The following is a 15468-nucleotide window of genomic DNA, read 5'->3' as shown; positions in this document are numbered from 1 at the left end:
TGGTTGGCCTGCTGAAGGTATTTAATGTGACATGCATCATCTTGAAAAATCATTGGAAAAAATGCGGTAAAGCAGCATATTGTAGTCTGTATGTGAGAGCAGTAGGTTACTTTTTTCTTAAAGCCCAGATGTTACACCAGTCCTTTGATATGTGGTGGTGATTTTTATAAATTGGCTGAGAGCAGAAAGGATCTCAAAAGGTCATATTGGATTGTCCTAATCTCATTTTAATCTCATTCCTGCAGCTGTAGGACCAGAGCACATTGTGCAAAACTGATGTGATAATGTGGAATGTGGATTTAGAAGATACAATGGTAGTTCATGAAGTAATGATGCCCTTTAAAAGAAAAAACTATAATGAAATAATTTTGAAAGAAGCTATTTGGAACTAAAGCAATCTTTACCTTTTAATAGGTAATCATTCTTGGCATCAGTAACAGTATAATAACCAAAAAAACCCACTGTGTCCCTCGGGCAGAGGTAAATTTGGATTTAAAGAAGGTGAGGAAAATATTTTGTGCTTTAAGGAAAAGCAATTACTCTGGACCAGTTAGAACAGGAATACAAGGGTTTTGGTAACGTAAGCAGTAGGATTGTGCATACAATCAATATGGGAAAAGTTATTACTTTTTATTAGGTGCAGAGGATGGAGTACAGAAAGAAGCTTGCTCGTAGCCGTGCACTGGAAGGTGTCCTCGGGCACAGTGCTACCCAGTGATCAGGAGAGGGCGGCAGAGAAACAAAAGTGCTATGTGCAGTTCCTGCAAAGGCTTCGAAACACCACTGAAATTCTTAAGAGGAGCGAGAGCACATCGGAGCTCTCAGAAGCTAAATCCCTTTCAAAAAGGCAGCTTCATCAATCTTTAGCAAAAGTCCATAACAGTTTAAAAATGTCAAATTCCTGTGGCAGCCCAGAAGACGTGGTGAAGCAACGGGGCAGGGATGGCAAGATGAGAAGGGAAGACGTGGATGATTCTCAACCTGAGGAGAAGAGGTTGAAGCTGGCGAATGAAGGAGGAAACATTGGGAAGGACAGAGGAACAGCAGCAGCAGCAGCAGAAGAAACAATGCCTTGTTTAGGCAGAGAAGAGCCTGTGCCTGAAGGAGGTGGTGAAGGCAAAAGTGTAAGTGAGGATCTTTAGTGGCTCCAAGCTGGGAAAGGGGGAAGGGCCATGAGTTTGCCTTTGAAATTATTTGTCACCCTGAAGTTGTTAATCTGGCATCAAGAAGTGCAAGACAAATATGATTAAGTGTCCCATCTCACTGAGATTATAAGAATGTTACTCTTTAGTTTCTTATCTTGGCTACATGCTTTTTAGTGCAGGAGTGTGTATTTTAATCTGGCTCTCACTGTTAGCTGCTTGCAAAATGTGTATGTCAGAAGTGATTCTTTAATCTTTTTCTTTTTGGGGGGGGGGGAGGTCAGAAGGAATATTAATTGCTGAAGCTTGTTTTTCAGCTCCTTATATTGGGTAATGGTTGTTACACTGAATTGGACATCGTGGATTGTTTACCAGTCCATTCAGACTTTCAACTGCATTTATGTTGTGGAATACAATTTTACAGCTGGGGGTGAGGGTAGAGCCTGCAGGGAAGAGGAGAGTTGGTGGTTAGAGATCTCATCTGGTGACAGAGCAAATCTCATCTGTTGAGATGTAGCAAAAAAGAGCTGCTGAACAGCTGTCTATAGGAATATACTGTTACCAGATCTTTGTATGAGGTTAACTTTGTCAGTGTTTCTTGACTAGTTGTTTAGCTCAGCTGCTGTGCCTGTCAGCAGGTTTCTGAAGCTTAGCAGAAAACTGGGGAAGAGAGGGGGTGAACATATGGGTTCCCACCCAGTTGAAGCTTTTCCTTCTGTGGTGCTGTTTCGGCCAGGTACTTTTCTGGACGCATACTGGCTGCTTCCCTCAATCAGAAGTGGAGGGGGAACAGTGTCTTGTGTGTACATATTTCTTGTTTGAGTGGTCATAAGGTGGGAGTATAGCTTGTGCAATTTACATAAGAGCTGCTGGAAAATTTAGCATACGTATTTTATCTAGAAGTTTTCAAAAATATGTATTTTTCTTTCTTTTCTGGGATTAACGTCCTGAATTAAAAAATTCCTCTCCAAATAAGGAGGCAAGTATATGCTCCAAATTTCAGTAGGATTTACATTTTTCAAATAATCTGAAAGGTTAATTTACTCAGTTCATTCTGTCAGAAGGTCATCTCTGATGCATCATCTCTAAATGCAACAGTTTTCCTGACTCACGAGAGTCAGGAAATGTTTAAGGTGTCAGTTTATACAAGTAAAAGTATTTTTTTAATCAGTCCATGTAACTGCACGTAATTGCATTTTGTTCTAAGTCTGCATTTTGGGCTTCAAAAGCTTATGAAGACACACTCTTTTTAACTCTTGGGCATCAAAGTAGTGCTCTTGTTCTGATACTAGTTCTGCTACAAAGACTCTTCTCCCTCCTGATTTAAGCTATACAATAAATGAGCAAGTTAGTTGGTCAGATCATAACCCTGCTTTTGTCTGGTTTAGTTTTTGTTTGTTTGGATTGATTTTACTTTTTCCCTAAAAGTAAAGGCTTTAAATCCATTCCATTTCAGGATAAATATCCCTGACTGCCACTACAGGTTGTGTCAGTGTCTTTTTGCTAGTGCATGTTACTATATATTTACTTAGGTAGTTATTGAAAAAGAGCCTCAATTGAGTAGGATTATTTTCTCTTTTGCGGGATCAATTTTAGAATGTAGAATATACTAGAATGATGAGTACCTAAATCACTGGGCACTGCCCCATTTGTAGGGCTTGGTTTGCTCATCTACCACTACAGGAAGTTCTCTTGTGATGAATACCCATTTTTTTCTTTTTCTTTTTTTTTTATTAACAAAACGAATGTGATAATGAGCAATTATTTCACTGTTTGCCTCTCCCAGAATATTCATAAATGCTTTTATGATAAAATGACATTTCTTATAGCAATTCTTAAACTGAGTTTGGTTCAAAATTCATTGAAGATCACTGAGGTTATTCTTTCCACTCACTTAGATAGACTCTTGATTGGGATGTTGCACTACATTTTGCATAAAGTTCCAGTAATTTTTCCCCTTCCCATTTAAAGCAGTGTCACTGAATTGGAGACATTATTAGAAATAAATTATGTTACATTTGAAATTCTGTTAACATAGAACTCCTTCTAAAACCAATAAAAAAGCCTTGTTCAACAATCACTGTTAAGTGTCTGTCACTTTGTAGAGAGCAAGCTGCTGGAAAAGATGGACTGTGTGCCCTTAGGAAACACTGGAATGACTTCATTTCTGTGCTTAGAAGAATATTTTAATAGGCATAGTGGTATGGGTAATCAATGCATGCACTGGAAGAACATTTCCTAATAGTCCATTATGTCTTCTATTTTAAAGAAGGATATTAAAAAAATTTATAGGCTTTGACTCATTTTTGGACTAGTAATAAAAAATCAGCACAGTAAGTGTGTTATTTCTTTATTTATACCACTGCTATGTGCCTGATTCAGCATTCATTCTTAGGTTTAGAAGAAAGAGATCTACCTAGGTCATCTGCTCTTACTCGTCACTTCACTTATTATAGAATCTTGTATAATGAGAGAATGCAAACACCATCTATATTTCATGCTTGTGAAATGATGCAGAATACTTCTGGGAATTTACTTGGCATTGTGTATTTATAACAGTAGCTGCTGCTGTGCAGAAGTTGGTCACAGAAGGATGTTTCTGCTGCTGGCTTCACTGGACAGAGCTGCTTTGTTTGCCATGGGAATGAAGGGCTGCTTTTGCCAGTAACTAGTTTGAAGTGGTATCTGGAATGATTCCTTCACTTACTACTAGTATCTAGTTAATGTAGTAACCTGGGGTAAAACTGTAGTTGTTAATTTAGACATCTATTAAAATAATTTGCTTCTTGCCTTCCTCTTATATTTATAGTAAGGAAACTGTTCACAGCAGGTATGAATCACATAGTCTAAGCCCATATAATTTTTCCCTCTAATGTGTCTTTTTGGCATATCATCAGAATGAAGTATTTGGTTCAAATAAAATGGAATGCAGTCTTTGTAGTAAGGTTCAACTTGAGAAATTTCTCATTTGATCCAGATGGTGCAGAATTAGCATTTGGAAGAGCTGGTGAGTCACCCTTTTTATCAAAAGTTTGGATAAAAGTATTTAACTAGGGTCTCTGTAGAATTCCATCTACCTTTTGTATGCCTGGAGGATGACCGTAACTATCAGTTACAGAATGTTCTGTGGTCTAACTATCAGTTACAGAATGTTCTGTGGTCATTTGTCACCCTGCAGGTTCTCCAGCACATAATGGAAATTACTAATTTAGTATAAAATAGTATTTACTGAAATAAAAAGCATGTGAGAAGTAAGCATGCAAGTGATTTTTTTCCTAGGCTGATAGACATGTTCTCCCAATGACTAGCTTATATGAGTTATCCATGAGTTATGGTCATTAAGAATATGTATCCTTGGAATCCTTTTACTTACAGGATACAGTCTTGCATAGTCTCTTTACCTGACTGTTAGTCGATCTGGCCAGGTGGATTTTCATAGAATCACAGACTGGTTTGTTTTGGAAGGGATGTTAAAGCTCATCTAGTTTCAACTCCCTACAACAGGCAGGGATACCTCGTGCTAGACTAGGTTGCTCAAAGTCCCATCCAACCTGGCCTTGAATACTTCCAAGGATGGAGCAGCCACAGCTTCTCTGGGTAATATATACTTGTGCTTCATTACCCTCACAGTGAAGAATTTTTTCCTAAATCTAATTTAATCCTATCTAATCTAAATCCCCCCTTTTGATGTGAAGATATCTATGTATTCATAATGCCTGCTCTGTTAAAAAACAAACTTCTTTTCCTCTAAGTATTTGTGCAAAATTTATAGAACAAGACCAAATTCCTGGATTTGATCTCTCTAGTGGTTCATAGTGGTTTTAACTGTGTTTTTGTATGTGATGTCACCTGTGCAGGAATGTGTAGGAGAGAGCTTGAACTTTTATCCTTTTAAACAACTTTCAGAAAGACTTAATGCATTTGGGAATTAAAGCACTGTTTCAGATGTTTACAAAAATAGCCTTTGCCTTTGTGAAGATAAGAGGAAAGGGTAGAAGTACAATGAGGAAAATTTGCAACTTTTTGTTAATGTCAAAAGTAATGTCTTTAGTGGTACTGTCATATTGTAAATGAAAGTGAGAAGAGTATATGAAAACTTATTCTTTAATACCTTTGTAGGAGGAGAAAACTGATTTTGCTGAAGAATTGGCTACACTAAACTTATAGCATGTGACAAATCCAGCCTTCTAAATATCAGATGTTATCAGGTTAGGATGGAAGATGTGGCAGGCTGTGTGATGTTCGCATCTCTGAATACAGAACAAATTGAGCCTTGTTACTTTTTTGTCAAGTGCTGGAAGATCTGCTCCTTAAAAAGACTTAATCTTTAAAAGCAGGTACCAATTTGTTGAGAATTTTGGGTCAGTTGAAATTGAGGGTTGGACTAGATAATCTCCAGAGGTTTCTTCCAGTCCTAATGATTCTGTAATTCTATGGGGAAACTACCTTTCATGTCTGATTAAATGTTTGGCATGCTATTCTTATGCTCATCACTGTGTGCATGAGATGTTTGGAATAAAGATTCTCTCCAGTTGCTGTAAGGCCTTTTTTTTTCTGTTCACAGTAGCACTATCAGGTGCTGTCTAGATCCTGGACACCTGGTGTGGCTGGGCTATGGTTAGGGATAAGACAAGTTTCCCTCTTTCACTGTTCTGTAACATCTACTGCTGCTTCATGTTAAACTTGTATTGGGCCCATCTGATGGAAGCACTTTGCTTCAACTCTGTGCTGTGTACCACTATTCCCAAATTGTAGAAGAACACAGCTTGGAAAGTTGAAAAAATCCACCTTGGAAAGCTGATCATTTAAGAGGCTAGTTCTCAGGAGGAGAGGAAGCTTAGACCTTAAAAGTCCTAATGTTCAGTTCAAGATGAAATTCCCTCATGTGAGGAGTAGGTCTGGATTCACGGTATCAAATCAAAAATTCTATAAAGACCAGGTGAGGATATAGGAACTTAGCCCTGCATCCGGCTTTGGGCAGAAGCTTTATGTAACTTTAGCACTGTGAGCTGCTGTCATGCAAGTACCGAAGGAGCAAAGATACAAGGAGGCATTGAATATGAGAATGGTGTTAATATAGATAAATGAAATGCACATTTACTATCTTTTATGTTTAGTTCAGGTTATGTGAAAAGTAGTGTTTTGCCTCAGTAATTTCTTTTTTATGAAATATATACATCAGCATAGAGTCAAATCTAAGAAGTGGATCTGAAGCCTGACAGTTCGTTTGCATTGTTTGTTTCTGTGCATTGCCACAGAATTTACACTGTGTTAATGCCATTACTCATACAGGTGTTTTGTTTTGTTTAGAAAATTTATTTGCTCCTTCCAGTTGGTTTATTAAGAGAACTTGTTTGTGTGTGCATGGCTTTGTGCTCTTGGTGATATTTATGGATATTACTTTGAAGGGGAATCATGTTTAGAGAGGAGAACCTGAATTGGTGAGTCCGTACTGAATTGAGAGTTGAATTTAAGGTGATGATTTTTCCTGTAAATCCTAAGCAGATCGAACCATTCTACTGTCAAGGCTGTGGTTTAGGTTTTTTCCCTCCTCCTTGTAATAATGTTTAAACCCATTGAAATTCTTTTGTCCTCAGAGGTTATGGAAGGGAATAGACTTCTTCTAAGAGGGCACTGTAGATTTGTAACATTTTGAACAGCATGACATTTGTAACATGTTGTATGAAGTAGACTGCCTTTCCTCTCTTGCCTGTTTTTGGCTCTGGTTACCTAATCAGAGGCTAGCTTAAGGATTAACTTGTTAGTCAAAAATTGCAGTATACTGGAATTAATGTTTTTGTTGCTTTGATTCAGAACACAATCAAATTATGTGATCCAGGACATTGGCATTATTATTAGTCTTTAGAAATGGAAAGGAGATAATAATTCTCTAGAAGAAGTGAATGGTTGTATTGATGTAAGCTGCTGGAGTTAACTTCCACAGGAATATTTACTAATATAAATGCTAGTAAGGGAGCCTTTTGTAGAAAGATGTGAATAAATGATCTTCAAAAATTGGTTTGGACTTGATTCCATGTCCAAGAATAAGTCAATGGAAAATGTTTTCCGTGAAACTGATTTATCTCCCTATTAACCTTCTGCTGGTTAATGCCCATGTATGTAAACAGTGTCTCTGGGATTTGAGCAGGAATAACTGCAAGTAAGGAATTGACTAAGCTAAAGGCAGCAGAAATAGACCCTTATGGTTGACCTCATTTTAGCATTTTTACTGTAGTTATTGGGGCAGAACACTAGATGGCAGGGGGTAAGTGTACAAAACTGAGGACTGCATATGGATTGCCTGATTGTTTTTACATGGGGGAAATTTAATTTTATTCAGTGAGTGGCTGCCTATTTTTATATGCAATTGCAGCCAAGAGTAGCATAAGCCCTTTGTATTTACCCATTGGAAGTTTCATTTCATTGGTAAGGAATGTGCATGAAGCATTTGTCTCAGTTTGAATAATCAATTACCTAATATTGATGTTTGTAGAGTAACTGGAATACTAGTTGTGATTGAAATCCAAAAATCTTTGAGGTGTGAAAGACAACATTTCTGGTCTATGCAGTTGAATTAGTGGAGATGTGAAATTAAGGTACATATGCATTGCTCTTACTTGGTACAGTCTTTCTGTAACCCACTATAGGTTAGTGCACATTGAATAAATTCCAGTCATTATGAAAAATATTATTCAAGTCTCTATGACTGAGAAATTGAAAAATTATTTACTTACTGGGTGCTTGGGATTTTTTAATGCTTGCAGTCTTAGTCATTAGTCTGGATTGCAATGTCGGCAAACATGCCATGGGAGCAGTGTGAAAATTGAAAATGGAAGCAGACTGGTGCTTCACCAGATTTCCCTTTCCTGTGGCATACTCAATGTTCAGACTAATTTGTGAGTGCATTATTACTAAAGTTGCCTGTTTTGTTCCATTAAACTAGACTACTACCTGATGCGCTGCCACCCATTTAGTTTCTCCTTGGAGAATGCACTTAATGTGTTCTAATGCTTTGTCTGCTGTGCAGTTCTTAAACAGCCCAAGGAATTATACATAGTCCTGACTGCACTAGGAAGAAATTTATATTTTAAATTAAAAATACAGAACATTTAATAGTTATCTTGTGTCCTGAGCTCTTTCCTTTTGGCATCTTAAGGTATTATTAAAATGAACTTAACTCTTTCAACAGTTGTGAAGCAATCTTCTAATAGCTTGGTGTAGGAAAATGCAACAGTTGAGTAACTTAACCTAATGTCATTGATGGTAAGTGGTAGATAATGAAGTAATTCTCAATTAGTTGTACTGAGATTTAATTAATAAAGGTCCATCTAAGATTCACAAATCAATGAGAAGTGGCGGGAGAGGACATGTTGGTAGCTGGAGTCCTTGGAAAGGATACTTTCATTCTAGTCCTAAAAGCAAAACTTGTTTAAAGTGAAAAAAATTTCCTAAGCACAAAAATTCTTATAATTCTGTCTTTTACCTGCTATTTTCTTTCCACATGCTTACAATATAATGTACTTCAGCTGTATTTGACTAAACTTTACATGGAGTTTTGTCTGATATTAATGCGAATGTTTGTTTTGCTATCTCAGGTGCCTGCAAGGAAATGTAGACTGTGTTGTGCATCATTGTGATTCAAAATTTACTGTGTATTACTGATCACTTAGGATCCCTAGCAAGTAACACAACTCTGGTCCTTTGTTTAAAGAAAAATATTATTCTTTAAGTAGTTGGTAACTGGACAGCCAAACTAAAGGTGAGGGAAAGAGAAGCCTGTACTTGTCCAAGGTTATATAGCAAGTCATTATCTGAAATGCTCCAACTGCTTTAGTTCCAGGTCTCGGTTATACCCAACCTGTTACTTGGGGTTAACATCTGAAACCTTTAGTTATTCTTCATCTAACAAGAAAGTAAAGACTGCCAGAGAACAACGTAGAGTAGCTGTGGTGTGTTACTTCCTCGGTGGTGTTGCCTGATGGCTAGCAGGAATTGTGCAGAGTCATAACAGCCTTTAATAATTGAGCAGGGACAGAAAAGAATCAGCCATCATTGGCATAAACTTAAAGGGCTGTATGTTTTCACAAGGTCAGAGTGACCTTGAATAGTTGGACAAAGATAGCGTAAGCTCAGTTGTTAATAGCATACACTTAAAGGGCTGTGTAATTCCCCAGCTCCTGTAATTATTTTGGTGGTATTGGTTACCTTTGATAGTAAGGAGATTGTTAATGTCTATGAATAGTGTGGTAAATGCTTGGTTTATGGAAGCAGTGCTATCTCTTCAGTCTCCTTACTCTGAACCTAATTAGGGATTTTAATAATATGGTATTTGGAAGGTTTCTCTAAAATGAGATTTTCAAATAATGCGTAAGCTCATAGCTGTGTAAAATTCTTATTTGTAAGTCAGAATGACTGCAGGTGGTGGGAGGCTGCATATAGCATGGACCGTTTCTGCAAGATCTGAAGGTCAAAAATGTGATGTGTTGTCAAATACTACCATGGTAATGATGTGTGGGTTTCTTAAAAAAAAAAAAAAGAAGTTTCTTGCATCTTTCTTATTGATATTCTTGTTGATACCTGAATTTCATTTAGTGCTTCCTCTTGAACAGGTTTCTTCTAACTGGAGCTTAGCCTTACTAGTGCAAATGCCAAATAAATATGTATTGCCTTAAGTGAACTCACGTCAGAATAAAACTTGCAAGGCAGAATAAAACAGCAAAGATTGAATTTCATCCAATAAATGTGTACTGTTCTATAGCATAATATATCAGAGTTGCTTTATTCTACCATCCTATTCAGTGAGAGTAATTATATGCTTTGTGCAGGTCCAAAAAAAAAATTGTGTTCAATATACTAGTCCCCAAAAGTCACTAGGTGACTGGATGTGATAGCCAGCTCTGTTTAGAGTCCCAGAAAGACGTGATGTTTGGCAGTTCCTGGTAAGCTATAACTGTATTTTTGTGGGTGATTAGGACACAAAAGTTGTGCTGTGTAAAGAATATACTGTAGCTGCACCCGTAAAGAATATACTGTAGCTGCACCCATACACTGACAAGCATTTTGCCTGTCAGTACAATGATGGAAAAGAAGGTTATGAGCTATACTGGAAGAAGGGTAGAAGAGAGACAGTGAGACAGTCTGATAGCCTTATGTTGTGTTTAAATCTGTCACTCTTACTGAAGTGTATGTCCCAGTTCCACTTGGGCTATGCAGGCTTTGGCATCCTTTTTATTTAAGTACACATGTTCCTTATTTTTTTTATTGAATTGATATATTTAAATTTCTGTCATAGTATGAATGTTTCTTTTGCTAGTTGAGATGTACTGTGTATTCAACACATTTTCAATGAATGTTATTTTCCAAAACGAGATGGCTAATCACAAAAAATATAAATGGATTTAATATGTAAAATTCTGAACTATCACCACACTGAGATCATATTAGTTTTTTAGGCTGTAACTTAAGTGGAAAGTAAACATTCTGGGCAGTAATGCACTGGTGAAGTAACCTCTGTTCTGAGATGCTAAGAGATTTCTTTACAGCTTTTACCTGAAATATGTATTTTAGTTAATCTTTTCAGTGTCTCCACAGAGCAAAATCATTGAGTCTTACAGTTAGAAACTGTGAATTAAGAGTCTATATAAAATGGAAAGAATGCTGCTTGAGCAATTTATCACTTTTTACTTAAAATAAATGGCATTGGAGAAAGCTGTTACATTAGATTAGAAAAGCAGACTGATTCTTGGAAAAGCAGCAGAACAAAATTTTTTCCTCTCACTGCAGGTTGATTCCCAAATCTTACAGGCACAATATTTTTTCATTATGTGATGATGTTTTCTCCTATTGTCTCTGTGTAAGTACATGTTATATAAAAGTATGCTCTTGGCCACTAATATATTGGCCCTTCTTGGATACCAAGCCTAGAATTGACCCCAATTTCTATTGAAAGTTAGTACTAACTCCATAACTTCTGTTTGATGAAGACCATGTAATTTTTAAAAAAACAACCATTTTGGTTAAAGGCTTCAGTTCATGGGTGTAGATAATTATTCTCACTGTAAACAAAATAGAGTTGGAATTTGCCCAATTGCGCATGCCAGCCTGCATATACTTGTTGCAGCAGACCTTACTGACTCCCATTATGAGAATAAAGTCATTGCCTTCTCTTGCATGAACTAAATAAATCTATCGGTGTACTTTGTTTTCCATCCTAAGGGTCTGTGTTCCTCATCCGAAATAAGTGATCTCCACCCTCTCTGGCTCTTTGCAAGTTCAACGTTTTTGAAGAACGCTGATTCTGCTGGATGATCCTGTGTTAATATTTCAATGGTTTAGGTACTGCTCTGCCTTGGATTTCAGAGTCATTTAGCAACAGCTGCAAAGTAACTTGGTACATTGCTGCTGAGCAGAGCTACACCCTTCTATGGTTTTTACAGTTTTTATAGCACCCATTGTGCTTTTATCACAGGCACAATTTGTCCATTGTTTGTCCGTATGGAAATGCATTTCTTTCAGACAAGCCCAGAATTTATCGCTGCTATTAGATTTAAGTTGTCCAGAAATTACCCGTGACTTGATTTATACCTACACACTTCCTCAGTTAATTGAAAAAAACCCACTGAATAATAAGAGGATTTTAAAGACCTAATAAGGTCTTTAAAGGGGATTTGGAGTCAGGTTGATGGAATTTGATTGCTTTCACGTGGCAAAGGAATTGTATTTTAGTGAAGTAAAGCCTCCCAATTGAAGAGATGAAGTAGGTTTCTGGGGGAATAAACAGTGGAAATAATCTGCTTTTATCAACAGTGTCAAGAAGAGAGGGAATCAGTGCAAGGAACTGTCGTGACTCTCCCAAGGTGCTTCACTGCTCTTGATGCTCTTGGAGCAGAATTTCAGGTTCTTTGTGTAAACAGCGTTGCTTTGGTTTTAATGATGTTTGCATTATTTGGTACTCGCCACAATATTTAACTTGCGACATTTGTTGTGCCTAGAGCTTCTTAATTTTACCTTGTTGGTACTGGATGTTACACTGTAGATGGATGGCAGAAGCCAGTACTTTAGTGTCTAGTGTCCCAAGATGTATTTTTCTTTAGGAAACCAAGAAAAAATTGCAGCTGTGTATCTGGCTAATGTTTTGCTTTCTCCCTTTGCATGGTAATTTTCCACCTAAATTTTAAAAAGTTTAAACTTCCTTGCCTTTAGCTGTACTTACATTGGTTCAGTCAAGGGCCCCCTGCCTCCAAAAGTGGCTTCTTAACACAATTTGACAAGAATTACTTGTTTCACATGAAGCAAGTAGTTAAAATTCTCATATTTTAGGATTAGCTATTTTATAAATGGCAACAATAACATTTAACATGCACACCTCCATTAAGTTCAACTTAAAGTTTGAAAAGCATCATGAATTTCTCTGATGAAAGGCCTTATGTAAATTTGTGACGTGTTTATTATTGCTGGTAATAAAAGCCCAGTTTCTTCTGAAGGGCTTATATGTTAAGCTACAGCTTGCAGGTGATTTGGGGTTATATCCAATATAATCATTGTCTGTATTCAGTGCCAGGAAGCCCTCCAAAGGCCGGGAAGACTCCCTCACCTTCAGAATTAATTTCTCAGTAAGACCGCAGCAGAGTTTGATTTGCAAACAGTAACTAATTTTCCTTAGTTTAGGCCTGAGGGAGATGACTGCTTTCTGTATAACATTTACTAGACACATTTTGTTTTCACTTAAGCTGAAGGAGAAAGCAAACCTCCATAGATGATATTAGAATCCTCTTAAATCTCTGAAAACCTGAGCCAGAATCTGTTTTTTTATGTATGATCCAAACTAAAAGTTTAAGCCCTCTAAGACTAGAGTAAAAGTGCACTTGTATTAAAGGAGCTTTGATACCTCCTGCAGAACTGACGCAAACATTTCATTAAACCAATTGTGATGTTTGTTTTTCTTGACTTTTTTTTTTTTAAATATGGGGTATTTGCATGAAAAAAACCCAAACGGTTCCTCTGTTCCTGCTGCTCATTCCTCACCTGGAAGCACAATCTTTGCTCTGATTTGCAGTTAGTTTACTATGTAAATGATGACAATGTCAGAGTTAGTATTAGGCTTTCAGGTGGAGAGGGAGCAGCAGGAGCTGATGGATACTTAAAACCACCTAAGTGTTACATCTTTGCTAGATGACACATGCAGTTGGAAAGATGCAGTTGAGAAGCCGCATAGGTTGAGTGGTCTTTAAAACAATATTTTGAATGTTTTCATCCCTGACCTGTCACTCATCAAGCCAGTGTTTAATTAGGTAACAATTGTATCTGTGCTGGAGCAGGAACAAAATTTAGTGGAACCTGTAGGGTATGTCAACAGATTGTTTTTTTTTTTGTTTGATTAGGGTACTTGGATTTCTGTTATCTGGGGAAGGAAATCATCACTTCAAGGCATGCATCAGTTTATTTTCTCATAAGGATGGTGGCTTCAGCGAGGAGCCAAACCCACCTCTCAAACAGGGAACAACAGAGATCTGCATTAACACTGTTTAAAATTCTATTATTTCTGTGAGAGATGGTGAAAGGTACCATACATGTACATAAATAGGTCATATCCCAAAATAACATGAAGAACTTCTGAAGCAAATTGCTGAGACTATTATGACATTGCCTTCAATTAGGGGATTTCTCTCATGGAATCCTGGAATGGTTTGGGTTGGAAGGGACCTCAGTGATCATCTAGTTCCAACCCCCTGCCACAGGCAGGGCTTAAACCACCCCCTAGACCCAGTTGCTCAAAGGTCTGCCCAACCTGGCCTGGAAAAAATCAATGCTTCAGCCTGGCTGTCCTTTCTGAAGCTGTTCTTACAGTCTCGGTTCATAGGATTCCCTGTGACTAGGTCTTACCTCCTGCTTGCCTCTTTTCAGCATTTCTGCTCCCCTTTTGCCTTCCTCTTTAGCAGGGTATATATGGTTTACAGTAGCCAGCACAGTTCTCTGAGGTTTTGGCTTTCACGTCTTAGATTTCAGTAACTGGAAATGAAAGCTTCTGATCAGAGAACTGACTTTCTTACCTCAATGGCCTGTTCATCTGCAAGGTGCATGTGTTTTCATCACTTTGAGCAATTACAGAGGCTGAATGTAGAGCTTGCTTTTATTATAATTTTAATATCAGTGTCAGTTTGCTTTCTTCTACTTTGCTGTATTTTCATAGATAAGAGCCATTTTACCTATTGTAAATGCTGAAGAGTTGCAGAGGGAAGGGAAGGTATCCAGCGCTATGTACTTCGAAGAATAAAGAAATTAAACAATCCTGAAGCTGTTATGTTCTTTGGGCTACACACTTTGTGGGGAAAAACAATAAAACTAGTTTCTGTAGGAGTAAGTACACTTGTATCTGTGGGGACTGAACTGCCCAATGTCACCTTAAGCATTAGAAAACATGCCGCACAGCTTAACATTACGAAATGCAAGAAATTACACAATTAGTATGAGAAAAGGTTGTATGTGTGTGTATATATATATAAATGTAAAATTCTCTAAATATTCTAACAAATATGTAGGATTTATCATAAAGCTACTCTTGGATTCAATATTCCAAGTAATAAATTGTCAGTAAACTTCTTTTCAAATCATGACTTTGCCTTCAGTCGTATTTTAAAAATAGTTATTTTAGATTCATATTTTCTGTTACCATCTACATTTTAAGCTGTTTGGGTGATATTTTAGTGACATTTATCTGTAAGACTGCAAACAGGAATGTAAGCTGCTACACAAGAATGTAAATTAAAAGACAAAATTTTAATAAAGCTGAGTATCTGAAGTAATTCCGTCACTTCAGCAGTCTGGAATTCCAAGAATAAACCAAAATGTTAATGAGAACCTTGATGTAAAAACTGGGAATTTAGAACCATTGATACTTGCTTGAAAGAACATTCTTTTAAATCAGTGGAAGTTATAAATGGATTGCCAGATCCAGCTTTATTGTGAGAAATGACTTTGTGTATCCTCTTTGAGTTGTGGCTTGTCAGGCACATGAGCATTGTAGTGTCTCACGTCCTATTTCAGCAAAATTCAGGATGCTCTGCTGCTGGCAGTAAGTGTGGGTCATTTAGTTTCCTTCAGCTGTCTTCCATTATAATTTATGAACTTGTGGTACATTTGAGGCAGGATGAACTGAAGCACTTTATAGAATTTTGACATAATTTCTGTTTGGGGTTTTTTGTTTGTTTTGGGGTTTTGTGTTTGTGTTTTTTTTTTTTTTTTGAGAAGGTATTGAGGACCAGTGCCAAAATATTACTGTTATTGTTTTGAATGATCTTTGGAGCAATATTTTCGTTCTTGCTGAGTT

General features: G+C 37.2%; 1 protein-coding gene across 13 annotated transcripts in view; it reads left to right on the top strand.

Annotated features, from left to right (window-relative positions):
* Positions 1 to 826: 826 nt before the first annotated feature.
* The window catches only part of RBFOX1 (RNA binding fox-1 homolog 1), a 1284179-nt gene continuing 1269537 nt past the window's right edge, over positions 827 to 15468 (top strand). For 2 of the 13 annotated variants that reach the window (XM_061473743.1, XM_061473744.1), the window contains exon 1: positions 827 to 1124. In XM_061473743.1, coding sequence (XP_061329727.1) covers positions 891 to 1124 — 234 coding nt within the window. In that variant the 5' untranslated portion in view covers positions 827 to 890. The remainder of the gene's footprint in view (positions 1125 to 15468) is intronic. The other 11 variants (XM_061473748.1, XM_061473746.1, XM_061473742.1 and 8 more) reach the window with 7 other exon arrangements.

This window comes from Pezoporus flaviventris, unplaced genomic scaffold, assembly GCF_033815535.1.
Source record: "Pezoporus flaviventris isolate CSIRO_AGI_PZ_B2104156 unplaced genomic scaffold, CSIRO_AGI_Pfla_v1 ptg000078l, whole genome shotgun sequence".
Classification (NCBI taxonomy): Eukaryota; Metazoa; Chordata; class Aves; order Psittaciformes; family Psittacidae; genus Pezoporus; species Pezoporus flaviventris.
This window is presented reverse-complemented; position numbering and strand designations above follow the sequence as displayed.